Here is a 26,493-nt window from a genome sequence, read left to right on the forward strand (position 1 = left end):
AAACGTGACGTCCATGACTTTAAATTAACATATTCCACGATGATCTGCGTCTACTCTCTACAGACAGTGTATCTGCCTATATACACCTGCCTTACAATCCTCGGGTGCTGTGCATGTTCCCTCTCCCTTTCTTCGGAGCATGTGTTTATTTTATTATATATTCAGAAATAAACAACTGGATGTAAATTGTCTAATATGTTGGATGGGGCGACGGAAGAATGATTACTGCAGGCCCTTTTTTTTAAAAAATAAAAAAAAAAAAAAAAAAAATTAAATAAAATAAAGTACTCCACACAGCTCCGTACTCGGGTAGTCATGACAGGGTGGGCCTAGCACAGGATCGTGGTGCATCCCATGTCTTAATCCAATCGCGGAACGCGATGGTTACGGTCCGATCGGGCTGGGCTGACAATCACACGCCGCACTGATGGTAGTGGACTTTAATTACCCTAGTATGAAGGACGTATTAGTTCAGACAGATTTCTGTACGTAGTGCCTAGGTAGGGGCTGGTTACAATATAATTATAGTAATAATATAAGTAAAAACGCAGAGGAATTAGAGATGAGAAGGCGCGCCAACTTGAAGATTTAAGTCAAGAAGTCCGTTGAAATCCATCTCCTTTTATTTTCCCAGCTGGATGAATGGTTAATAACCATCATGGATACACTTGCTGACTTCCATGATGAACATAGCTAGGCACCAATCAGGGAACAGGGGATCGGAATACTTGCTAATCGGTACTTGCCAGGTAATTAATTCATAATATCATCTGACCAAACTCGGTGAACCCAGGCCACGACTAGACAAGTCAAACATATGGCATGCAGACAACTTTTAAATCCAATCACGGACTGTCAACCTGTGAATTTGGAAGTACTGTAATATTACGTATCCTTATTCTACTGATTCCATGTGAAGAAGGGAAAAAAATAAAAGATTTTCATATGGTATTATTAACAATATTCGCTCGTGATGCTTATTGCTACTAGTTTCCACCTCTCGTACTGATGATGTTAGCAAACATACTGACCAGGATACCCTCGCTATTCGCGCAGGCACCTGAACTGTTGGGACCTAAGGGGAGTAGGGGGGGCGATTCTATGACAGACAATCCTCCCTTAACTGGTGGGTGGTGATGATCATCACCGGAATGGATGTAGATCTTTGAAACTGTGGCTGAATCCAAGAACAAGCGACCTGTCCCTGCGCAGTTGTCACCTTAGTTCGAGCTCGATTTTGATCGTCGCCTTATCATTTGCATGGAGTAAGCACCCTGCAGGTAAAGGGTAAGTATGTACGGAGTGACTATCCTATATTAGTATTCTGTACTTGGGTTCTGGGTGCTTCAGGAGGCCCCGACAGCTGTAGCCTATTTTTATCCCACATCTCACACTTTCAAGTTTAGCATATTCATGTTCTGTAAGAATATACTGTACCTACATTGGATGGTGGATGTTTCAGTGGCAGCTCACGCGGGAGGCAAGCCCAAGTGGCCACCAATATGCTGCAGAGGATCCGAAAGGCCCAGTAATTGGATGGCAAAAGTACGGGGGAACTACTTATAGCAGAGCACCATAGGGACTATCTAAGAGTGCATCAATCACAACCTCGATACAACATCCATCTGTTAGTACCCTAAGTATCCACCGTAGCACTTGTCTACTTACTGAGATAAGCAGAAAGATAGAAGAATCAATGTTTCACCCCCACCTCTTTTCCAGCCACCAATCGTCCTTTCACTTCGAATCCTGAAGCATGACAGGGTTCGCCGGCAGAGCTACAGGACGGACCGTCTGTGGGCGATCAATAGTGTGGAAATTAGGAAGCTGCCATTGGATAGCGTCTCCTTGGGGGTGGAATGTGCCTCTGCACTACTGCGTAGGCAGTCGACTACTAGTTAGGTAGTAGCTGATAGCCGCGACTGGCGACAAATCTCATCCAGGGGAGAGGGGGAGGTGACGATCTACCGCATCTGGTGCTCCCCGTAGCTCCAAATACTGCTGCCACGGTATTCCGTACTTTTGATGTGTATATGAGAGAGCATACCCACTTCGATTACGGAGTAAGAGGCGGAGCTTCCATGTCTCTCCAGACTAAGCTAGGTACTTCGATGCAGAAATTACAGGGTAGGTAGCTCGAGCTGGACCGGACCATATCAGTCAGATCGTTTCCCGCTCCGATTACCTACATATCTTACTTTCCTGGGTTCGAGCCAATCTAGCTTCACTCCTGAGATGTATCAAGATTGACTAGGCGAGGTACTCCGTATTGTATGGGTAATACTTGCCACACCTGCCCAAATTGAGAATTTCTACTCCGTACCTCTGGTATGACACGAGCTAAAAAATTTCTAATACCTATTGTTCTTGTTCTTATAGTTATTTTAGGCCGAGCTGAGCTACAGAATACGGAGCACTGAAACAATTCCATTTAAATCACGGTAATATAGGCAAGGCTGCGATTTGACCATCGCAACCTTTTGAGGGCCATAGAATAGAGCCTGGGTGAAATTTAAGTATGCTTAAGCAAGTCGATGCAGATTAAAAATAAATTATTTATACTCATTCTTTTCCGAGAATCCTTTCCCCCAGGATCCATCCCACTTTAATCATCTTCGTGTTGTAGCGCTAGAGCAGAGAGCACTCTCCCCCCTTTCCTGTCAGCAGTGGGTACCAAGAGAGAGGGCTTCTTGTAGTCCAGTAAACTGTAGTATGCAGTCCGTACGTAAGGGAGAGAGGGTTAGAATCAGTCTTCCCCTATCCCAAGGTTAGGTAATAATATATCGGAGATTGATCACGACCCCTCGTTTTCAGTTTTTACCCTCCAAATTGTTGCGAGGGCGGGCCGGCCCTTGTTCTCTTCGATTCATCCTTCATGATATACTTTGACTAGCCTCCGAACACGTATGCATAAATAAATCTCTCTTCTGTACAGACTACGGAGTACTTCGTCGTATGTCCAGCGCCGTATACATAATCGTCCCTCGCAAAGTCGCAGTAGTAGAAAAAAATCATCATGGAAGAATCTACGGTCATGTCCTCCGTAAAGTATCATGTTATAAATTTCATTCTTCGGCGCAATAATAAGTCGTAACTATGCATTCTTAACCAAGTACTAGCTAGGTACTTAAGTACATCTATCCGCAGACGTGCATATAACTCCATGCACCCAAGAGGGATTATGTATGGAGCAGATGCCAAAATCTAGCGAGTAAGTAGAACGGATCGGATCTATCACATAAGATGATCATCCTGATATCACTCCGATGGACTTGTGAGGATTTCCCATTGTTCGATGATCTTGCTTCATTCGGGCACACGTAGAGCGAGCTTAATCCAGTTGACACAACTCCCTTCCTTACCTCTGCCGCAACCAGGGACTTTGCAATCTATCTGGATCAGGATGGTGCTGAGACAGGAGATGGGAGTAATACAGTATGTAATCCGTAAGGAGCATAGCGCGTCCACTGTTTTTATCGCCGCAAAAGTTCGGAGAATATGATTTATTAATCCGATTTTATTAATACGATTATTTTCTTTCTCTCGAATTATCGATCCAGGTCATGTTGCTGCCTGGCAAGAAAATTCCCAGTAGCCGCCAGTGGCCCCCAAAATTTCACTGCGGCTGACTGGTGCATGCATGGGGGCGCTCTCTGATGGGGATCTTTTTTAATCTTCTTAATTTGCACACATGCATGTTCTCCTTGGAGTGAGAACGATACCTTTGACTACTCTGTAAAAGTAAGCTGTTCACTCGTGATCGTCAGGTGCATACAAATAATTTTGGAATGCTGTGGGCAGCTCTCCACTCTTAGATGGATAGTTAAGTCCAGTTAACCTCTCTTGTCATTAGTGCATCTTTACCTAGGCTTATGGTCTCTAAGTATGTCTGTACATACCTGGGTAGGCACAATGTTGATGATATACGAGGCAAGTGCATACAAATTCGTATTCAACAGGGCTCTTCCGAAGAGGAACCAAGACAGGAAAAGAATGAAACGTGGTACATAGGATTGATGGATTTCATGGAGATGGTCTATCTATTAGTCACGTCATTCACGGAGATCAAGATTCGAGTACAGAGTATATTAATTATATTCCACTATGCTACGCAATAGATCCATTATAGCATTGCTCTGATTGGGGGTATGAGGTAATAAGTAATGAACTTGACTCTACCCTATTCTCTCCTAATCTTTACTATATCAGAACGCGTATAGCTACATCTATGTTTGTATGTACGTAACTAACTATGCGTATACACTTAAAAAAACATCGATTGATCTCTAGCCTGGCCGTGAGATCCTCCCTGGTCAAGTTGAGCTAAGTAGGAAGACTCCTTTTCACGCAGTGTGATATGGATTGCCCATTTGGCCACGGCGCCATATTTACAGCACTCAAGAATAATGACACTTGGCTTTACTCCCCAGTCAAATTCACTATCAGGCAAACCAATGACAGGTGAAGCTCCATAGCACACAGAAAGTGAAGCATCCAGCAAATATTTCATACAGACATTCTTTGTTTACCCCCATACTTTTCTTCTCCACTTCCCTTTTTTTTTTTTTTCCCAACCTTCTCTTCCCTCTCTCCCACCCCCATTTTTCTCTTCTTATAACTGGTCAGCCATAAAGATTTCACTCATGGAAATGTGGGAGCTGTTCCAAAACGAAGCTGCCTTAAATTAACACGCAAATTCAGGCCAAAGCACATAAAGCAAAACGGGAAACAGAGAAGAAGCATAATTAACATGGATAGTCACACATGCGCCGAGTTCCTTGGAAAGCATCCATTCCATCACCGTCCAGTATACGTCGAGTAGCTGAGAGTGAAGCGTTCAGTCAGCACCATCCCCCGATAATAGAAAAGTACAGAGTCCTCAACAAATAAGGTGGGGTGGGTTGGCTAGGTACATACCGCCAGATTCTTGCACGCATGTCACCGCTACCGGTAGCAAATAAGTTGTTTGTAGGACTGGGGGCAACGGAGATGACTGGGATTGAATTAGAAAAACGCTCTCTCCGAAGTAGCAAAAGGCAGTAGGCAGCTCACCCGAGTTTTTGTGTCCTTGTAGCATCATCTGCGCATTCCCGGTAATCGGATCCCAGAACTGAACGCCCCGGTCCTTGGAGCCACTCATCACCCAATGGCCGTCAGGGGTCAGACAGACACTGAGAACGAAATCCTACACAGCAAATTTAGTAATCATCAAGAATAAGATAACCGGCAAAGCCACAGCTATAGGACGTTGACGTACTTTATGACCCTCAAAGGTCCGAATACATTTACCACCCTTGGCTCCTCCTGCGGGGTATGCGCCGCGGGCAACGTTGAGCTCCCAGAGTTTGATTGTCTTATCAAGACTGCCACTGACAAGATCCCGACCGTTGGGCGCGAAAGCAACAGAGTAAACGCTGTCTTTGTGGCCGTCGGGGCTTTCCAGACGCTCCACCAAATAGCCGGTAGTGGTGTCCCAAACACGAACGCTTTTATCCAGCGATCCGGCTGCAACATAGTGACCGTCGGGGGACATAGCAACGGTGGTCACACCATCTTCGATACTAAGGGTGTAGACTAGCTTCCCGTCTAGAATATCCCAAAGACGCACAGTCTTGTCTCCACTGCCGGATGCGATATAACGACCGTTGCCGGCGAAGTCTAGGGAATATATATCTTGTTCGTGGCCAGTAAAGATATGCTTGATGGTTCGAGCAGCAATATCCCAAACCTATATCCGCCGTAGTTAGCTTCGCCATAGCATCCAAGGAATGTGGGCCTCGATAAAGTGTAAAATAGACGCTGACAACCGGCAAATGGAGGACAGAATAACTGAACTTACCCGTATCTGCTTGTCCTCAGCGCCAGTTGCGAGATACTTGCCATCCGGGCTGAAGCAGACGCTGCGAATGTAAAGATCTCCGTTTTTGTCCACGTTCTCGTCCTGCAAAGTGGCGACATTCTGGCCGGTATTCACGTCGAAGATCTGGGCGGAACGGTTGCAACCCGTGGCCAGGTATTTGCCATCCCTGCTGAAACGAACGCAGCAAACGACGCTGTCATGAACGAGATGGTGTACAAGCTCGACGTCCAGCACTCGCTGTACCTCAGGATTGAAGACGGCATACCAATCGGCTCCCTCTCGCTTCTGCGAAGCAGGCAAGTCGTCAGGATTCCAATTAGCCAGCATGTTTCCCGGGCGTTCACGGACGACAGCCTGACTGGGAGGGGTAGGTCGGGCCAGCTGAGGGGACACGCGAGGATCCGGGTAGGCCAACTGATGAGTCTGCTGAGGAGTTGCTGGACCAGGAGGAGCGCGAGGTCTTTTTCCGGGGCCAGGTGAGGCGGTCGGCGGGGGTGCTCCATAACCTATAATAACGAAAAAGAATGCGTGGTCAGAGAATCCATGAACTCATCATAAATGCAGTCTCAACATACCGTTCACAGCAGCACCAGGCTGATATCCTCCAAAAGAGCTCTGCGGCGGTTGGGGCGCTCCTTGTTGAGCCGCGGGAGCAGGCTGTTGAAGGGTATGCTGGGGAGGCTGCTGATCCTGGGGAGGGGGGGGGGCAAGGCCGGGACCACTACCTCCTTGGTTGGTCATAATACCACCAAACAGATTGCTAGGGCCATGACCCAGTGCAGGCGGGGGCGCCTGAGAAGGGCCGGCGTGCTGTGCAGGGGCGGTGATATGAGATGAGACAGTTTGGACACCACGCGACTCGAGCTCATGTCGCAGCACTCGGATTTCCGCTTCATAACTAGGCGAACCAAAGCGTCAGCACTCAATGGAAGCCGGTCATGACGAGGAGAGGGTTGGGAATACGCACTCTTGCTTCATCTTTACCTGTGCTTGCTCCAACTGATAAACCTTCTGTCGGATCATCTCCATTTCCTGAAGCTGACCAGTTACTAGGAGAAACAGAGTCAACATGCATACCTTAGAACGAATCGGCAGCGATCCAACCAAGGAGAGATGGCTCGGAGGCCGAGTAGGGGATGAATAAAGTATCACGTACATTGGTGTTCAAACTCGCCAGTACTCCTTGACTGGCTTTCAAACTCCTGGCGCAACTGGTCCAACAACTCCGTCAGACGGGAGTTGGGAGCGGGAACCATCCCGCGATGTGCGTTGTACATTGTTCGTAGCAGGTTCGTAAGTCTGGTTGCTTGCGAAGGAAAAGGCACCCCAGGCGAACAGAAGAGGTGTATAGTAAGGAATTGGCTTCACGAGGTGGCGACCGAATTGTTCGCGGCAACAAAGCAAGAAACGAACCAATTCGGCAACCGGACCGACCAGAGACGAGAGAGGACAGAGACTACTTGCTGGTAGAAAGACGTCAACGCAGCCGCATTACAGCGCGCCCCAAAGAAACAAGCGCTGCGACCGAGTCGGAGCTGGAAGGGGGTGGGTGGGTGGGTAGATAGAGAAACGATAAAGATCGTAGGCAGAATAATGAATGGCACTAGGGCAGACAGATGACAGGAAGGAAGGTAGATAGATAGATGGTGGATGATAGATGACAGACGGCGAGCTCAACCCAAGCAAGCAAGCACAAGGTTGGTTGGGTCTACTGCTTAGTTTGAGAGAGTGGGCGGATGGGATGGGGGCGGCGGGCGGCTGAAGATTTGGCGCGAGAAGCGAGTCGATAGGCGAGTAGCGACTAATACCTGTCCCCCTTTTTAGTTCGGCGGGGCCCACCGAGAGACCGTTTGCAGAACGACAAGATAGAGTCTTAGGGGTATTCTTACAGATACATCGTGAGAATAGCCTAGGATCTTCAGGATGTAGATAGTTTGTCTGGCCTACCTACTAAATCATCAGAAGGAAGTAAATACTCAAAGAGGTAGGAAGACCCCATTTCCCTATAATACCTACTAAGGCACCGCTGGATTTTTCTATCATGCCTTAGGCAAAAATCCCCCAACGATTGAGAATAAAATAATGGATGACATCGACTCCTACACTGTATATCTGCTAGATCTCTCATGTCTCCCCTTTTTCAATAACTATACAAGGTAGAATAAATAAGAAACAGTGGACGGATGATACGGTGGTTTCTGTATTTCATTCCCATGCGCATTTAGATAACTCTTTGTACAACCTTTTTTTTTTTTTTTTTTTTTTAAAAAAAAAAAAAAAAAAAAAAAAAAAAAAAACTAATAAATAAATAAATAACAGGGGAATATGATATATAACTAAATAGCAGGAATGTTTATCTACGCTAGAGAGATTTTGTGTCTAGGGATGATACATATGTACCTGCAAATCGCCGGTACAGGTCATGTCCTACATACATACATACAGAGTACATGCAGAGGTGCGAAATAGTCGACACAAACTTAAATCTAGATATCTCTTATCGAGCTATGCAAATGAATTAATAAAACACGTAGTTCCCCATTATCTGTCTCTCTTGATTCCTTCGGGTTTACCCTACGGAAAATTTACTCCCCTGAAGATCTAATTCCGTAAATCCGCACAGAAGCAGCTCCCCACCAGCCTAAACGTCGACGCCAGTCCGAGCGGGAAAGGGGCAAAAAAAAAAAAAAAAAGGAAAAAGAGGAAATATCAAACGGCTTAACAAATCAAGTGGAACGGCTGTGTTCATTCCGCCTGGTGTGATGCCGCGCTTGATTCTTATAGGCAAATTGGCTTCTTATTCAGGTAGTATAGGTCACTATTCTCTGTACTTTCCTGGATTATTTAGAAAAACACACAAACACACACACACATACACAATCTCTCTCTCCTCCTACCTGCTTGCCCTCACATTGCATCCTTCTAAGCTATAATCAATCCTAAATTGCTCTACACCCTCATTTATATTGGGGCACCATGGATATCGCCCTCGAAATCTGGGACACCTTCATTGGCGACCGCTTGTACGCCGAGCTTCTTCCAACTTCGTTGTCATCATCGGTCACCAATGCTCCCAATAGCACACTGTCGCTCTTCGGAGCATCTCAACCCTTCGCTTACGAACCCGCCACCAAGATGATCTATTTAGAACCATCCAAGTATGCACACATGAGCGCTTGGCCGAGAAACAATATCTATCGTCAGTTCTTGAGTTTTTTTCTGATTGTGTGGTATGTACTTGTTTTCTCTCGCTGTGAAATGTCCAAGTGATTGACGTCCGCTCGTTCGATATAGGATTTTTGGCTTTATCACGTACTTCGTTTCCGCAACGCTTTCGTACATATTCATCTGGGACAAGACAACCGTCAGACATCCCAAATTCCTGAAGAATCAGATTCCTATGGAAATCGCTCAGACTATGAAGTCGATGCCTATTATGTCCTTACTAACAGCCCCCTTTTTGGTCGCGGAAGTCCGTGGGTATGCCATGCTTTACGATGGATTCTCTGACGAACCGTTCCCCTATTACAGCATATTGCAGTTCCCGCTGTTCATCGCATTCACTGATCTTTGCATTTACTGGATCCATCGCGGACTACACCATCCATTAATCTACAAGACTCTGCACAAGCCTCACCACAAATGGATTATGCCGAGCCCGTATGCGTCGCACGCTTTCCACCCGCTGGATGGGTGGGCACAGAGCGTTCCATACCACGTCTTCCCTTTCATTTTTCCTCTTCAGAAGTTTGCCTACGTCATTCTTTTCGGTTTCATAAATCTCTGGACCGTGTTGATCCATGATGGAGAATACGTCTCAAACAGCCCGGTGATAAATGGAGCTGCCTGCCATACCATGCACCACCTTTACTTCAATTACAATTATGGACAGTTTACAACACTTTGGGATCGTCTTGGAGGTAGCTACCGACAGCCAAACGAGGAACTTTTCCGGCGCGAGACGAAGATGGACGAAAAGGAGTGGAAGAAACAGACCAAAGAGATGGAAACCATTCTTAAGGATGTGGAAGGCGATGATGACCGCAATTATTTGGCAGAAGAAGAAACCAAAAAGGATCTGTGACCTGCAGTCAGTGCCTGCGAGGATCTCTCCCCTGAACTTGTCTCTATGTATAAATCGACCACAGCGTCAAGCGAATAATTTTTCTCGACATCAGTCCGTCAAGGGAACTCAGTCAGAGCATCATCGTTACCGATCCAAGTTGCTTTTTGCTCCGGGCCCGGATGTGGAATTCACGAAGAAGGGGACCATCACATCCAGCCGTCCTGTGAACGGTGTTGGCATTCGTGAATTGGTGACACGCCACGTTGGAGTTCTACTCCGAGAAGGAAGTAACGAGTTTCATGTTTAAATTTCTGCCCTATTCTTTACCCTAATTCCTATTGGTATAACACGAATTTCATTACGTTAATCTTTTCTGTTTTGTATTCTAGTCTCAATGATGAATTGGCTCTGAACAATTATGGAGTGGTTTCCTACCCTCTGTGACTTGAGCCGATTATGGTGTTTTTGTAGCACATATCTTGGCCTAAGACAGTGATATTTAATGAAATTGGAGTGATTTGGTCCCGAAGTGTGTTCTCACAGGTTGGAGTGTCTTGCCATAATCAGTGGCACGTCGTAAAGAAATCATCAGCCAGCTCCGGAGTATGTAGTAGTAAAGACTCCCACAACTCGTACCCATTCGCTCCTCATTTCTGAAGCTTCTTATGACCATACTAAGTATATGACTGGATGTGGTTCACTCTTTTGTATTATCGCAAAGCTTGAAATAAGGGTTTCTCCTTTTTCTGTCATCTCTTCTAGTCTGTTTTGGCTTCTTAAGCATCAACTACTAAGGCTGAGGTTTACAGCAATTACATTTAAAACATAATAACAGAGGCCGCTTGCAAGGAGTAGCATCGAAGGCGCCCAATTCCTCAGGAAATCTCAACAGGTCCATCGGTGTCAGCCACATCCATATCTCTATCTGCCACGGTGTTCTCAGCGATGACGTCTTCCTGGGGAGCTGCAGGAGCTGTTGTTCCAACAGGAGATGCTGAGGCCATAGCCTCAGCAATGAATGATTCCTCAACCGCGGCCTTCCGCCGGAATACCCTCAGCCATCGAGTGCCCCAATGTCTGATTATGCCGTCTTCTAGCAAGTTGCCGCTCCCATCACCTCTTTCCATTAGTTCGTCGTTGCTTCCCCCTGCGACTGAGATGATTGAGTCTTCAATGACCTTAAAAAGAGCCTGCATATCCGCCTTCTCGCGATTCAAAGTCTCATCCAACACACTTAATTGAGGCTCGTACAGGCCTGCTTGGGTGCGTGCGGCAACAATCTGCCGTAGACGGTTTGTAACTTTACCGACAGTGGCCGCTATCATCTCGAAAACGTGCGTCTTTGCAAGGATCGTCCCCGCCTCCAGCTTATCCACTAGCGCCCATTCAATGACAGAGAGTGGTGTCAGGATTGTATAATTCAAAAGTTTGTCGATTATGTTGATACCAATGCCGGGCTGATCGGCCCAATAATCCATGACTGAGGTAATGATCTGGCGACGTGCCACAGGGGATTTTGGCCCGATCGCCAATAGTCGTTCTTTATTTCGCTCGATACAGGACAAAACATGGGACAAAGATTTGGAACCAACGAAGCAGATAGCTGTAACAAATGCGTCAGTCGAAGGTAGCATTGGGGTATCGACACCTAGCGACTGGGCTTGCTCCTCAATGGAAGAGATAGCTGGCTCGATTTCCTCATCAGAAGCTTTCCTGCGGATAAGCTGCATGATTTCACTCCCTTCAGCAGCATAGGGCGTAGCTGTGGAAGAGCATACGTTAGCTATTTCGCTATAGAATCTCAAAAGAAAAGGAATAGTGGACGTGGGCCGGGTGGTAATGCAGCGCATGAAACTCACTCCCCAATGAGTATTTGAAATCAGGGGTATCTTTCTCCTTTCCTTCCGGTATCAGGTCTTGATACGGATCTGGAAGCGTTCCTCTTATACGTTGCGCAAAACTTAGCCGAATTTCTTTATCAAGGGCCCCAGTGATGAAGGCCATCTTTGGGTGGACCGACGGGAGCTCAAGGTCATCAATCCTGCAGGGTGGTCAGTTTCTTACTTCGGTAATTGCCTATGAAATGGGATATGCACCATTCGCTCCATTTCCACGTAAACCCAAAATTGCTCAGGTGGTGAGAAAACCAATCCAAGAACCGGTGACTTAGATCCAAATCGATAGATTCGAGACTGCGGTAAAGAAAGCGAATTGCACGCCCCAAACTTGGAGCTATGGCGGCCGGTGCAATTTTGCAACATTCAGTGAGAACTGAATGATAATAGACAAGCTTATGTTCTGGTGAAGGGAGTTGGAACAGTTGGGAAAAGACCGCATCTACAGCAACGTCCTCTGGCTTCCAGGTCGAACGGTTTCCCGAGATATCGCGTAATCTATCAAAAGGGGTGGCACGCTTCACAAAAGTATGCGGAGTGAAGTAACAATCAACATCTATCAGATATTTCGCCGTGGCGATACGATTGAAATCAAGAATATTGATCGTATCGACAAGGGCATCCCGTAACAAAGACGAAGAGATATCTGATGTGGGGGGAACGGTCTCAACTTCCTGGTTCGAGTAGACGGAAATGTAGACCTGCGGAAAGATCGCTCTCGTTCCATTGTTGACTGGGCTTGGGACAGTTATTTGAGGAAAAGCGTGTTTTGCTCCAGTGTCAATTGGTGTTTCACCTTCTTCTCCCCCCTCTCGAGCTCCTTTCCATGGACGAGGAATACATACAAGTTCCCAGCCACGGCTGGCCTCCTGTTGAAGCTGACTTTGAAGCAAGCTAATAATGCTTTGCACATCTGGATTGCCATCCACAGGTCCGAAGGGGTTCACTAAGTCAACCAGTGCATGTGGAGTGGACGCAATAATATCTGTCTTTTCAAGAAGAGCAGCTGCTAAGCTTTCGCAGCCAGCCGCTGGAGATGCCATTACATATGGTATGGTAAAGAGAATGATTTTCACGAGCTCTAACCCGAGTACCTGTGCATTATCAGAACGATTAGCAAATGCATACACCATAGAAACATTCCAAATCACTCACATCTTCGGAGGATGTAGTTTGAAGATCAACTGCACGTGCGAACAAATCCTCCAAGGTTGGGAAAATGCCATCTCCATCAAAAACACATTGGAGGCAACCCAAAAATCGGAGCAGGAGTTTGACCTCACGCCAACCCCCTGTATTAATATATTTCTGTACGAGCTCGCCTGCTCGTGTAAGAATATCGGATACGAGCTCTGATTTATGGCTGTTTGCAACTAGAATGATTGCCGCAATGAAAGGAACCTTCAACGGCTGTTCAAGAACACTGTTACAGAACCCATCATTAGTTTCTTGCGGTTGGGCCTGAGATGTAGGATATTCAAACGTACATGTCAAGGGACACGTCCATAAAAGTTTTTCTGAGTTCTTCATCCTCATAATTATCTACCACATTCTTCGCAATGTTCACCGCATCATCTTCGACTCTTCTAGCTGCCTAAGGGCAAGATTCATATGAGTATTTCTTCTCACAGTTTATACGACCCCGATATCCACAAGCTATAGGAAGGCACTCGTACTGATTCAGCAATGCTTAGCAGTTGTCTTCGGATCTTGACAACCAATGGCTCTTCATACCTGCGCCTCTGGCGCCGGTCATAATCATCGTCATCTGTACATACCGGCCAATGTTAATATAATATACGAATAAAGAAGTCATCGCCCCTAAACCAGTCATACATAGATGGAGACTTCTCACTCACCTCTATGGCGCCTCTTGCGACCACCCCTAGGACCATGATGTCGGCGTTCGTAGTCAGCCATGACTAGCCTTCTGCTCATACAACCGCTTTGACCGCAGGTTTTAAGTTCGGAAACAATAGCTGCAGTAATTTTGGTGTATGGGCATAAACAATTGAGCTCTGAGCTCTTTTGCTGGGAACACAAATTAACCAACCACGTTCACCTAGGAAGTACTCCGTAAAAACACAGTCTTCAGGTAGTTCGGGGTTAAGATCATCCGATCCCGTGATTACATAACCAACTGTGGACATTAGTGAAGTGGATGTGTTGGCTCTTAAATCTATGATTGTGGAAGAACTATGGTCTATTTAGCTATGTCTTCCGAACCGCTGATGCTGTGTTCAGATTAAAAATTATTTCAATGCACCAGTGGTTAGCTATCTGTTACGAGGCGTACATACAGCTGTACTTCTGGAGCTACTACCTCAACGCCCGTTAAAGCCAAGCATCAAGGTGTAGATACCGCCAGAATAAGAGTAAAATGCCATAATTGGATTCTTCTGTTCATTTTTCTTATACTACTTATTGTAAAGCTTGCTACAAACTCGGGTTAATGCGAAAAACAAAGTGCACTACTGAGTCACCGAATTTGAGATAGAAAGCAGTAAGACGAGCTTGTGATGGAGTATGAAAGTACAATATAAAACATGGAAATAAACAGAAAACACAATTACAAGACTATGATTATACACACTAATAATATAAGTCTTGTGGCATACTTCAGGTGAGTCTCTAAGATCAGACGGAGATGAAAATAAACAGTACGAAAGAAATGAGTCGTCTGCTTTCGGATTAAAGAACATGTAGCTTCATCATCAGCCAGGCTGAGTAAAGTATAATCACCAGAGAAAAATGAGTAGAACTGAACATAAGAGCAATAAGAATTTAAGACAGGGGAGGGAGAAGTATAGGAACAGAGGGGGTGGAGAACAAGAAAGAAGTGAACAAGTGCGCACATAAAAAGAAGTTTCTAAAGCTGCAAGTCAGGGGGATACAACCTCCAAGACATATATTCAAAGCAGGCTCACAGGCACATAATGTGCAACCAAGCAAAGAAATTCTCATACTATTTGACGCATCTGTAAGTTATTCATCTTTCCATCCATGTCAATAAGACTTGCACTTTCCGTTTTCATGACTCTCCTTTCAATCGAGATACGAAGCTATGCAGACTTAACCCTGGAAGGCAGACTCACGCAAGAAGGGTATCACTTTTTCCTCCCAAGAGCTGTCTCAGACACCTCAATAACTCCAGACAATGACATTTCATCACGATTACGTGACAATGTCATGGCCCACTGTCTCTTGAAGAACCTTTGGAGTCGTGTCAAGGAATCATTCCTTAGTCACTCCTCTCACATTGCAATTTTGACCTTTCGATTTTTTTTCATTTTCTTCGTCTTCCCTTCTTTTTTTTTTTTTTTTTTTCCTCCCTTTTTTACCTGTGCTTTTCCCTTCCCGTAAATTCCCACATAGAGAAACCAGCTCCTGGATTCCTTGCCAAAGGACTAGGTCTACAATTCAGACAAACCTTCCTATTTTTCCGAAACTGCCCGATGCATAATAGAAGACTTGTACGGCATGATATCAGATTGTTGCGCACATGTGCACGTAATTGCACTATGAACAGGCATGTACTTCGTAATCATTGCACACCTTGACTCAGTCGAGACGTGCTATCATTTCATCCTTCGTAAGGGGTGTGAAGTTATCAATATCTAAACCACGGGCTTCGAGCGCAGGGCGTGCGTGAGGAGGAACCAGGCGACTATTCATTGCCGGGGCGATAGAGAGTTCTACAGCCTTATTAGTAAACAGGTGGAAAGTAGTCGAGAGGGAAGATAAAAAGGAAGACCAAAGGAGGGGATAAAGAAAGAAGGAAAAGAAAAGAGACTCACCATGTTTAGAGAAATCGAAGAGGTTAGGAAGTTCCCTTGATGAGGAGTTGGGGTGGCGCGAGTCAGGCAGTCTAATATTTGGATCCCTGAGCTCGTCAAAAAACGGGTGACACATCGCCTCGATAGCAGAAAGACGCTGTGTTGGCGTATACTCCAGCAAAGCGGAAATCAAATCGATTGCCTCGTGGGGAGCTCTTCGGAAAACCTAAAAATAACCCAATTAGCCAATCATCCTTAACATTCCGTGAGCGGGATCAAGTATACCTTATTGAAAGGATGTGGCTTAATCTGGGGAAACTTGTGCTCCATATAGTTGGGATTCATAGTACGAATCTGCTCCCGAGAAGGTGTCCCTAAGACTTTAATGATCTCCACAAGCTGATCAATCCCCGATTCTCCTGGGAAGAGTGGTTGTCCAAGCATCAGCTCCGCCATTACACAGCCAGTGGACCACACATCTGCTGCTTGTTAACTTTCTCGATTCGACTACATAGGGAGATGGCAAATTACCAATCTTTGTGGTATAATTGGTTGCGCCAAAGATTAACTCCGGCGCTCGGTAGTAGCGGGAGCATATGTATGAAACGTTTGGCTCATTTTCGACTAGGATCTTTGCCGATCCAAAATCACAGAGCTTCAAGACACCGCTGTTTGGATCTAGAAGTAGGTTTTGGGGTTTGATGTCACGGTGGCAGATGCCTTGCGAATGAATGTAGGCCAGAGAGCGGAACAGCTGGTAAATGTAAAGCTTGACCTCCAACATGGGCATGGTTGTCTTCAGCTTGTTGAAGTATCGCGATGCCCGGTACACTGTTTCTGGCACATATTCGAGGACAAGGTTCAGATATACTTCGTCTTTCTATAATGGTGCCGCATAATTATCAGTCATACAAAACCATGCCGATGGCATAGGATAAAGGCTACCACGTACCCTCTCGCCGTTAGAATAGTAAAAGGCTTTCAACTCTACTATATTCGGGTGGCGCACAATCCGCATGATCTGTAACTCACGGTTCTGGGGAGCTATCAGCAGGGATACATGGCTCGTGGTGAGTGAAGGCAGGGGACCACCCATACTTTAAAACGCTTGTCTTGGAGAACCCGCTTAATGGCAGCGTCCTCACCACTAGGCATCATCTTGGTTTGGAAAACCACCCCAAATGATCCATTGCCAACGATTTTGCATTGTGAATACGAAATTTCCTTGGTTTCTCCAGTTAGTCCATCCTGGACTTTTTCACGAATAACTTCTGTGGGGTCCATAAGAGCGGGAAATGTCAGCAAAGGAGTCCTGGAAACACAAGGAAAGCAATTAGAATAAGGATAAAATGTTCCTTACCACCCATGCGCAAGCTCGAGAATACCCCAGGCCGATTCTGTGACATCACGGACGTCTAGTGGAGATAAGAGTGGTGTTTAGTTCAGGTAGTGCTATCGGGAGTAGGGAGGGCTGGAGCTCAATAGTGGATGGCGGAAAGGGACGTAAAAGTAGGGCGTAAAGTCCGTTTTGGGCAGAATGTAGTTCGGGGGAGCGATATGGAGGAGGGGTGCTCTGGATGGGCGGAATATCCGAACGATGAATGTTGAGTGGAGGTGCGCGTGAGATGAAGGGTTGAGAGAAGCGGACTCGTGGACGGACGAATCGTAGGAGGAAAGGCTCAGACCAAGGGCCAATGGACTTGGATAGCGCCAAGAGGAAAAGCAGAAGACTACGCCGACCGATATAAGTTTGCAACGAGAGCAGTGAGAGTTAGTTAGTCCTCAGGTAAGGAAAAAAGAAAGAGCACGAAAGAAGAAAAAGAGAACCGCAGTCAATTCAAGGGAATATTTACGCCGTACCAATGTGGCAGGGGGTAAATTCGAAGGAAGGGCGGTTAGGCGGGTAGGAAGGCAGTGTGATTAAGAAGTAGTGGTAACGTAGGGTGGTCGGAGGAGAGGGAGAGGAGAGCGGGCAGGTGACGTTGATGGAGCGACGAAGCCCGAACACGCGAGGGCTGCAGGAACGCGGGAATAAAGCACCGGGAGGAGAGGAGGATAGAAAGGAGCACACGAGCCAACTCCACGCAGAAAGGGAATTTGGAAATGGTTATAAATAGCGTAACTAGAAAATACTAATAATGCTTGGTTTGAATCCGCTACCACACCTCCCTCTTAAAAACAAAATGTTAGAGGGGAAAGAGCATCCATCTATCCAGTTGGGTTTATTCCGCCCGTCTCCTTCACACAGCTTGCCTTTATTATTTATTTACCTACATGGCTGTCCCTACTATAGGTATTCCGTACACAGTACCGTTAATACCTTTTTAGAATGGGGGAGACGACGAAAGAAAACGATTAACAAGGGTAGAGGGCAAGAAATTAGGAACTTTACTCAATATCTGGTACAGAGTATTGTTAGAGTTGGTACAGGCAGAGCCAGAAAACACTTAGTAGGTAGGTCTGTTTGGTTCATACTACAAAGATACTCACTGTACTTGTATCTACTTGTATATCTCTGTAACTACATTGCTATACCTTAATATTTAGATTTAATAGAAAGAGGGCGGGGACTGGTACAGTTAGCAGACACTACTACTACTGTGACCCACAGAGAATATTTTTTAAAGAGCTGTGGCAGTGTCTGAAGACTAAAGAGGCAAGAAATTTGTGTAATAGAATTAAAGGATTTCTGTTTATAGCCTCCGGCATATAAGTAGTAATTTTTCCACAACTTTAGATTAATTAAAGCACCCAACCACCTCCAACTTAAGGTAGCCTCTACTATAATGCACCAGCCGCCTACAATTTGAAGGGACTGCCTGGGGGCGGGTAAAGAGGGGTGTCAGTATTTACCTAGTATTACAAACTAAAACACAAAGATAACTTACAGTACCCACATAACTGTCACTGGCAGTCTCCAGATAGAATGCCAAGCGTAGAAACTATTAACTACCTAGGTACTGGTTTTTTATATGCCATAGGTTTAGGAGTGGATAGACATCTAGTATATAAGTTACACTGCACAGTTTATAAAATAGCAGAGAGTATTAGAATGCATACTTAGGTTGGTACAGAGCACTTAGTAAGTACAGATCAATGACAGCAGGTCGGGCTTGTATGGAACTGCACAGATTGGGCGCGCGAGCATTTGGTGGGCTGGGAGTTCCCAGATGACCTTAATATACTAGTTATCCGGAGTATACTCTGTATACAGTGGTATTATTAACTACGTAGTCTAGTAAAATAAGTATGTGGGTATACTTAGTACTAAAAACTACTACATATGTACTAGTCATACATGCATGTACGAAGTATATATACTCTGTATATTGTACATCCGGTCTACCTACTCTGTAGCTTCAATGCAGAATTACTTACGCTGTAAGCCTCTTCAACTAGATAAGTACAAGAGATCCTCACACAGCACACTAGATAGGTTTTTTAGTGGCGAAGTCTGATATTTTTTTACACCAAGGAATGTTTCCCATGTTCTCTTTTTGGAGTATATAATTCTGGACTTGTCTAGGAATCATTATAAAGCTCACTGCTAGAACAAGTAATACGAGCAAGCCAAGAGGGAATAACCCAAATACTCCGTAATTCCAGCTATATTTTGGTGAGACCAAATGCTGAAAAAGTAGGAGCTGTACTTACATAACATCCAATTGGTAGAATACAGCTCGAAGAGTAAGAAGTCACACACTAAGTATTACCTGCTGCGGGATAATACAAATCTAAACTATGTACCTAATATATCTCATATAGATCTGTATATCACTGTTTATTTAAATCCAAATATATCAGCTTTTTCTTGTGGTGAGAGCTTTGTTCATGGGGTGGCCATTTTACTTGTCATAGCTTTAGATTTGAGACAAGGTACTGAGTATGTATGTAGATGCTCTAGTAACAACTAGGTAAACAAAACCTAGTGCACAGTCCCATGTGTCAAGTGACCAGCTATGGTTTTCACAAGAGCCAGTTTAATTGGCCCACTTAGTTGCTTATTACACCTAGATCCATGTCACCCTTACCTCCCTAGGTAGGTCAGGTGCTACTCTGTACTCTGTAAGTTAGTAACATACCTGACTGCCGGTATCACGGATACCTATTACCTCTAGGTATATTTTAGACACACTCGGTGCCAAGTAGCTACTTTGACGGCACAACTACTGAACACTAAGACTCACCACCCAGGGTCTAGATTTTGATATACTCAATGGGATTGTTGCATGGAAATTAAAGCTCACTGCTTTGTATGAGTCACTGAATGTAGGATAGTTTCCTATGTATACCTCTTTATTCATACCTATATAAATTGCCTAGAGGGGTAAGCAGTGTCCACTAGGTTAATAATACACGATATTATTATATTAAACCAATGACGCTTTATGATTTTATATATATTTTTTATTACCTAGTTACATGCATCTCCAAAAGTTTATGCTTGCAGTAATTACCTACCTGACATATGAAATTACTTTTTAGATATTAATTTTATAGATGTGCCAATGAAGAAGGTTTGTTCTATTTAAGTAATATTAAGAACAAAATATACATGCAATAATAAAACAGCATATCCTTCACTTACAAAGAGCTACGAGGCCTATATCTTTAAATAACAACTGCTATTTCTCTGCTAGGCAGTAATTCGGTAAGCTCGCAGAATAATATAACTTAGAGGGGAAACTGAGGGGACCACACCTAAGAATGTTTATACTACACTGAGAAATCCTCTTGTATAGTACTCCATAATTCACGCTGTACTTTGCATAACACTGTTATTACAGACTTCGAACCAAATGCTATGGCTGCTTGTTTTGGTGGATCGCTAGAGTAAAACGGCGTCAGCGGATCTATTTTCCTGGGCTTTTCCAGGTGACCCGGAACCAGGAAAAGAGGAGTGAACACCACTACTGCATTCTTGCTATTCTTTGTTCCAAAGTCTTGTAAACTTAAACCTCTTTCCAGTTTCACCTAGTTATTGACTCTATTAAATTAGCTTGTTGCCTGGTTATATGGTATTTCTTGGCAGTGAGAGTCTAAGCATATAATCCAAATATGGAAAAGAACCTCTTTAAGGAAGACCAAAACAAAATACTTTATAATTATGTGGCATGTATAGTTATTTTTAATAATGCAAAAAGTGTCTGTGGTAGTGACCTGCATCAACTTGTGCCAAGTGTACAAGAAGATAGTTAAGAATTAGGCTCAGAATTCCGTGTTGCAAATTATACTGAAGGAGAAACTTATATAAATGAGTATTATGTGAATCTAGGTTTGATTAGCCTGTGAAGTGAAGTTTAAACAAATTAAAATTAGTTGGAAAACTTTACTTTCTGCACTGTACATAGGTATAGCTGTAGATCCATACACACATCCTGCCCCCGTTGCTTGGTATCATGCAAGACATAAATAGTGATATTAGCCCCAAACTTGAAAAGGGCAGTAAGCTTTAATAACTATACACCAGTTCTCACTTACCATCAGACAAAATGTAACTGAGAAGTTTGTGTTATACCACTAACATTTAAGACTTCTCTAAGAAGAAGCTTGTCAACTGTAATTTTACTACCGGTTACTACCTAATGATTATGTTAGGAATAAAGTCACTACTATGCTATGTGCGCTGTACATGGAAGAGATGGGGGTAACTATGCCATAGTTTTAAAGTAGAAATTCACATCGCATTCTCTACTCCTAGTAAATATGTAGCTGAGAAAACAGGCAATCTAGGATTCTTTTCTGGCTTGCTTACTTATACAGGATGAAGCCCATAGTTAATGTATCACTAGGGGAGTCTTTACTCCATATTTTGAGATCGAAATTGAAACATGTTTTACATTTCCCATCTATGATGCATAACAAACAATATCAGTTTCCCGCAAATGGGTCCATGCATACATAGGATTCGTGTTGATCGGCCAAAAGAGTTGGAAGGGATGAGGTGACAATAAGGACAAAAGAGACGGTAGGAAACCATTGATGAAACCATAAGAATAAAAGAATATAAGGAAAAAGAGGGCACGGAAAAAAGGAAAAAGGGAACTTAAATAAATCGAAGATGGATCTATACAAAAGTTGATTCCATGGCGCCAAACAACAGCCACCTAGCCCAGTAAATTGCATTCATGACAATTAACTGGGAGTAGTAAACCATCTTCCAAACATACACATGGGGAGTAAAGAGTTACTAAAACAGGAGGTTGAAAATGTATAAGCAAGCGGGTCGGCCACATTAGCCTCAGCTATGCATTGCGGGAGTTTAGAAAGGCGGAGGAACCATGCCCTGCGCCTCAACCTTCTCTTGCTGCTCCATCAATTCCTCGCCAGCGATCTCAAGGGAAACAGCAAGACCAAGTTTAGCCGTTTGCTAGAGAAAAGAAAAAGGGTATGTGTTAGTGAATGAAGGATAGCATGGTTTAAATTTGGCATTGAAAGGTCTCCAAGCTCACCTTGGCTTGATCTATTTCACCAGCAAAGGTCAAAGCAATGGGCATTGCTATCCGCTTCTCCAGAAGGCAGCTGACTTTTCCGGTACTATCGACTTGAGCGCGGAATGTGGAGGCACGGAAGTCGTACTTAGCACCGATAGCAGTGGTACCATCTTTGCTAGGCCCACCCATCAGAGCTGCAGCAGCGTTAGGAGTAAACTGGAGATTCATGTCAACACCAGCTTCAACTCGCTCCGACAGCTTCTTCCAGTACGAGGCCGTGATGACACCCTGAGCCTGGAGTTGTGCACTGGCGATCCAGTCACTAGCTTTGTAACGAGCGCTATATGAGAGCGCTGTTTCGGGACGAGTGTTGATGCCCTGGCGTTGCCAAATCGCCTCGAAACCCAGAGCAAGACTAGGGGTGACCGACTGAAGATAACTGCCGACAAAAATTCCAGTAAGGCCCCCGTCTAAGAAAGACGGGTTGAATGCCTTCAATGAAGCCGAGAAGTCATCACCAGTATAATCGTTGTCGATTTGCATAAGACCTTGACTGGCTCCAGCCATAATCTGAGCGTTTGTTTTGGTGACGAGCTTAGGACACCATCGGTAATTACCGACTGCAGCAAGCGCACCGTCGCTTCCGAAGTTACCTTGCATGAAAATCTTTTTCCATCCGCAGAGTAATGCTTAGCTTCCAATTAAAATAGCCACAGGAGAGGCCACTCGGTTACATACCTTTGGACTTCCATACATGGCCGAGAAAGCATACGGAGGAAGGTTCCCCGACGAGCCCATCGAGAAAGCGTGCGACACACGGAACAAAGGAGACATGCCGAAAACCTTGGTCAGATCTGCCCTCAGACCCGTGAACATGAAATTGGACAATAGGACCTCTTTTTGGACCTCCCTGGCGATATTCTCCACGGTTCCTGGGTTGGGCAGGCCAAGAGCTCCCCTTCGCTCTGAAAACGAAGTGTATGCATCTTTAATGGCAGCTGCAACGGAGTTATCCGTAAGGAAGGAGGGAGGTGTTAGATAGTCGGACATTGTAGCTATCTTGTCTATGAGATTGAGGCGAAAACACAGGAGCAGCGTTGGCCGTCACACGGACTTAGGAAGCGCGGCTTTCGGTCGGTGAAACAGGGAATGAAAGATTTGAGACCCGCCCTGAAATTGAAGTAGAGATGACAAGAGTGGAAGCAACGTTTCCAATTGCAAGAAAACCTTGGGGTGATAGGGTGAGTCCGGTGTGCTCTGGTTGAGGGAAACACAGGGGAAAGCAGCACCAAGGCAAGTTGGATTCTCGCAGGCGACTTTTCTGAAATTGAAAAAGTCACTTCGCACGTTGCTTTCCGCACAGCCTGCGCCTTAGGTGTCTATGGACAGCTCGACACCACTAAGCCACTTCAGGATTAGTGGAGATAGGATGCTTGGTGATGACGCTGCTGATGCTTTGAGCAGTTGGGCGAAGTAGATTAATAAATAATTGTCAGTTTTTGTTCTTCAGTTGTTCTGGTGATTCATCGGGATAGGGCCCACACTAGCAGGTTTAGACTATTATTGGACAGCTCATTTTATATCCCTCATCCTTCAGTTCATCTATTCTCTGCACTTTCGGACTCCTATTGGCAGGCGCCTTCAATTAACCAGTCTATATAGTAGCTGTCTTTGTTATTGTCGCTCGGACAGAGCTGCTGAATACGACTCCTGTTCTGGGTCTTCTCCGTGACTAATTCCTCCATCATGGATACCTTATTGTAAGTCTTATTTCACAACTCCTTCGCTCAACTTGTTGAATACTCCTCCCCCTAGTCCCATCAGTTCCCCCTCAGCGCTCACGGCGAAGGCATGACTCGGAAGTCTACCCTGAAGTCGCGTTGCAAAATAAACTATCTTGTTGAATGGAGAACTTGTGTACTGACTTGGGCCTTCAGAACGGCGGACCTTGTTGCCAATTCCCCCCGATTCCGGCGGAAGTCATCGACGTTTGTTGATGCAATTCACGATTTACCTGAAAAGGCGGATCTAGCACCAGCTCAGCTATATAGTACGGAGTCCGGTCGGCTGTTTCACTCGGGCCGGATTGTGATTATTACCGTAGGCCTACCGGCAAGGGGCAAGACGTTTGTTACACCCAAACTGGCCGAGTGAGCTCGACAGCTATCACTGACGCGACTATTTTAATCCAGCCATATTTCAGTAGCTTTGGCTCGCTACCTTCGATGGTGCGTTTGTTATTTTGTTGTTTGATCCCCTGGCTTCAAATATTTTCTTCCTGGGCTGATTAAATTGTAGGTTAGGTGTCAAGACCAGGATTTTCCATCTTGGAGATTATAGACGTGCTACTATCCCCTTCGGCCAGGATATTCCAGACGATTATTTTTTCGTTAATGGTAAGTGGTGATGACTTCAGTTTCCCAAGTGGGATGTTGTAGTACCTATACTAGCTCTGCTTTTCGTTCATTCTACCACCGTCCCGTGCTAACTTAATACAGCATCTGCATCTTCAGTTCTTCTCAGACAAAAGATTGTAAAAAGGTGCCGAGAGGACATATATCAGTTCCTCAACGACGAAAATGGCCAGATAGCAATTTACGACGCTGTCAACCCATTGGCCTCTGGACGGCGGTCTCTTGCAAAGGAATTTGCCAAGCATGATATCGAGGTGGGTAAAGCTATCCTCACTATATGTACTGACGGGTACTTACAATATCCTGATAAAGACACTTTTTATTGAGTCATGGTGTGACGATGAGTGTATAATCGAAGAAAACGTTCGTAGGGTTAAGATATCTTCGCCAGATGTGAGTTTTAAACTCTTCGGAGCCTGTTCTCAATTTCTTACTATTACTAGTATGTTGGATGGACTTCAGGGGATGCAGTGAAACATTACTTGACCCGTATAGCTGCTCGAATTCCCCAGTTCCAGACCATGGAGGAAAAAGATTTAAATTATATCAAAGTATTTGACCCCTATGGGTATTTTTCACTCCTATGCTGATCTCGAAATAGATGATGAATGCAGGAGAAAGATTGATTGTTAACAATCGAAGTTTTGGCTATCTTTCTCATAGGATTGTGTTCTATCTCCTTAACCTTCATATCAAGTCAAGGCACACTTACTTTGCTCGTGTGAGTGGGCTAAAAGGCGACCGCATATAAAATCTGGGTTATATCTAACGTCGACTGCTAGGCTGGTGTTTCACTAGAAGCTGGCTCATACAAAGCCGATGCGTCGTTATCTGAGCAAGGAGAAGACTATGCAAAGAGGATGACCGAATGCTTAATCAAACACAGAGAGGACGAGATGAAGGCAATGATTGATCAAGGAGAAACTGATTGTGAGCTAAAACCGTTGACAGTTTGGACGTCTACGAGACGCAGAACTATCGAGACTGCAAAGTATCTTCATGAGTCTGGGTACAAGGTTCGACAAAGATCGCAGCTGAGCCAATTGAACCCCGGAGTCTGTGAGAAGATGTCGGAACGAAGAATTCGTGAAGAATATCCCGATGAGGTGGCAAAGCATGAACTTGACCCTTACCACCATAGGTATCCCCGCGCGGAGGTACGTCCTTTTTTTCTTACTCAAGATAAGATAGTATCTGACTTGTAATTATCATGATAGTCATATCATGACTTAGCCGTACGTCTCGAGCCTATTATCTTAGAGCTTGAGCGGGAGCAAAACGATCTTCTCATTATAGCTCACGAAAGCGTCCTGAGGGTTTTATATGGCTACCTCATGGCGTGTAATGCAGCGGATATCCCATTTTTAGAATTCCCGCGGGATGAAATAATCGAGGTGAGACTTATCCATCTTAATTAATTACCGCTGGACTGACAGATTCTCCAGATCATCCCGGAAAGTTACCAGAACGAGGCACGCAGAATCCATATCCCTGGACTTCCCACGGAGATAATCCCAGGCTCGCCAGAGGACATAAAGATCCCTGTACCCCCCAGTGAAGTGCCTACTCCTTTGGTTGGGGGAATAGGCACCCCAAAGGAAGGGTTTTCGACTCCCCAAAGTGGCCTCCGGACTCCTCGCGAGCCCGAAAGGATTTCACAACAACATGTTGAAGATGTTGTCTAGACTTGAGAACGCGCTTAAAACGTAGTATCGAGTGAAGGATACGGAAGCTACCTCGTCTTCTGATCGCGTACGAGCCGTGTATTTGACAGTAAAAATGCATAGAAATTGACCAGATGCTAGCCTCCGTGCAATGTAGAAACGAAAACTATATTATCTCCTTGTTGTAACTCATACTTCTCCTCCCCCTCCAGTTCCCAGTCCGCATCATTTATGAGTACAAGAATCCCGGGTCGTCTAGCATCAGGAGTTTAGTATGAATCCTACTGTCTCAGTAACTGAAACATACACATTGTTTTCTAATACGAATAAATCTTTCCTTTGGTCCTTCATGACGTTGTCGACGAGGTACCCGAGAAGATATGT

The 26,493-nt window shown here is 44.9% G+C and overlaps 6 protein-coding genes across 6 annotated transcripts; 2 read left to right on the forward strand and 4 right to left on the reverse strand.

The window, feature by feature from the left end:
- Positions 1-4,797: 4,797 nt before the first annotated feature.
- On the reverse strand, positions 4,798-7,137 carry rcoA (putative transcriptional repressor TupA/RocA; the record flags this gene model as incomplete). The annotated part of the gene is made up of 8 exons (XM_033574533.1): positions 4,798-4,822; positions 4,918-4,993; positions 5,053-5,185; positions 5,258-5,728; positions 5,840-6,366; positions 6,436-6,758; positions 6,828-6,909; positions 7,017-7,137. The coding sequence occupies 8 exons, from the start codon at positions 7,135-7,137 to the stop codon at positions 4,798-4,800; spliced, it is 1,758 nt and encodes a 585-aa protein (XP_033422551.1).
- Positions 7,138-8,836: 1,699 nt separating this feature from the next.
- ERG3 (sterol desaturase family protein) lies at positions 8,837-9,944 on the forward strand (the record flags this gene model as incomplete). The annotated part of the gene is made up of 2 exons (XM_033574534.1): positions 8,837-9,090; positions 9,155-9,944. 2 exons carry the CDS (start codon positions 8,837-8,839, stop codon positions 9,942-9,944), a joined length of 1,044 nt encoding a protein of 347 aa, XP_033422552.1.
- Positions 9,945-10,801: 857 nt separating this feature from the next.
- Positions 10,802-13,741, reverse strand: ATNIH1004_009953 (NCBP1 family protein; the record flags this gene model as incomplete). The annotated part of the gene is made up of 8 exons (XM_033574535.1): positions 10,802-11,688; positions 11,786-11,967; positions 12,023-12,522; positions 12,667-12,915; positions 12,977-13,244; positions 13,309-13,415; positions 13,498-13,589; positions 13,681-13,741. 8 exons carry the CDS (start codon positions 13,739-13,741, stop codon positions 10,802-10,804), a joined length of 2,346 nt encoding a protein of 781 aa, XP_033422553.1.
- A 1,641-nt stretch (positions 13,742-15,382) lies between these two features.
- On the reverse strand, positions 15,383-17,003 carry RIM11 (GSK family serine/threonine-protein kinase; the record flags this gene model as incomplete). The annotated part of the gene is made up of 7 exons (XM_033574536.1): positions 15,383-15,516; positions 15,619-15,823; positions 15,883-16,076; positions 16,129-16,477; positions 16,550-16,633; positions 16,696-16,868; positions 16,958-17,003. The coding sequence occupies 7 exons, from the start codon at positions 17,001-17,003 to the stop codon at positions 15,383-15,385; spliced, it is 1,185 nt and encodes a 394-aa protein (XP_033422554.1).
- A 4,856-nt stretch (positions 17,004-21,859) lies between these two features.
- tom40 (TOM complex pore protein TOM40) lies at positions 21,860-23,081 on the reverse strand (the record flags this gene model as incomplete). The annotated part of the gene is made up of 3 exons (XM_033574537.1): positions 21,860-21,967; positions 22,050-22,697; positions 22,770-23,081. 3 exons carry the CDS (start codon positions 23,079-23,081, stop codon positions 21,860-21,862), a joined length of 1,068 nt encoding a protein of 355 aa, XP_033422555.1.
- Positions 23,082-23,777: 696 nt separating this feature from the next.
- Positions 23,778-26,130, forward strand: ATNIH1004_009956 (bifunctional fructose-2,6-bisphosphate 2-phosphatase/6-phosphofructo-2-kinase; the record flags this gene model as incomplete). Its single annotated transcript, XM_033574538.1, has 11 exons — positions 23,778-23,791; positions 23,969-24,181; positions 24,224-24,259; positions 24,330-24,427; positions 24,530-24,699; positions 24,758-24,838; positions 24,889-24,996; positions 25,047-25,166; positions 25,228-25,602; positions 25,663-25,839; positions 25,891-26,130. The coding sequence occupies 11 exons, from the start codon at positions 23,778-23,780 to the stop codon at positions 26,128-26,130; spliced, it is 1,632 nt and encodes a 543-aa protein (XP_033422556.1).
- Between the last annotated feature and the right edge of the window lie 363 nt (positions 26,131-26,493).

Source organism: Aspergillus tanneri, assembly GCF_003426965.1.
Source record: "Aspergillus tanneri strain NIH1004 chromosome Unknown AapTan_5_pilon_pilon_pilon, whole genome shotgun sequence".
NCBI classification, from domain to species: domain Eukaryota; kingdom Fungi; phylum Ascomycota; class Eurotiomycetes; order Eurotiales; family Aspergillaceae; genus Aspergillus; species Aspergillus tanneri.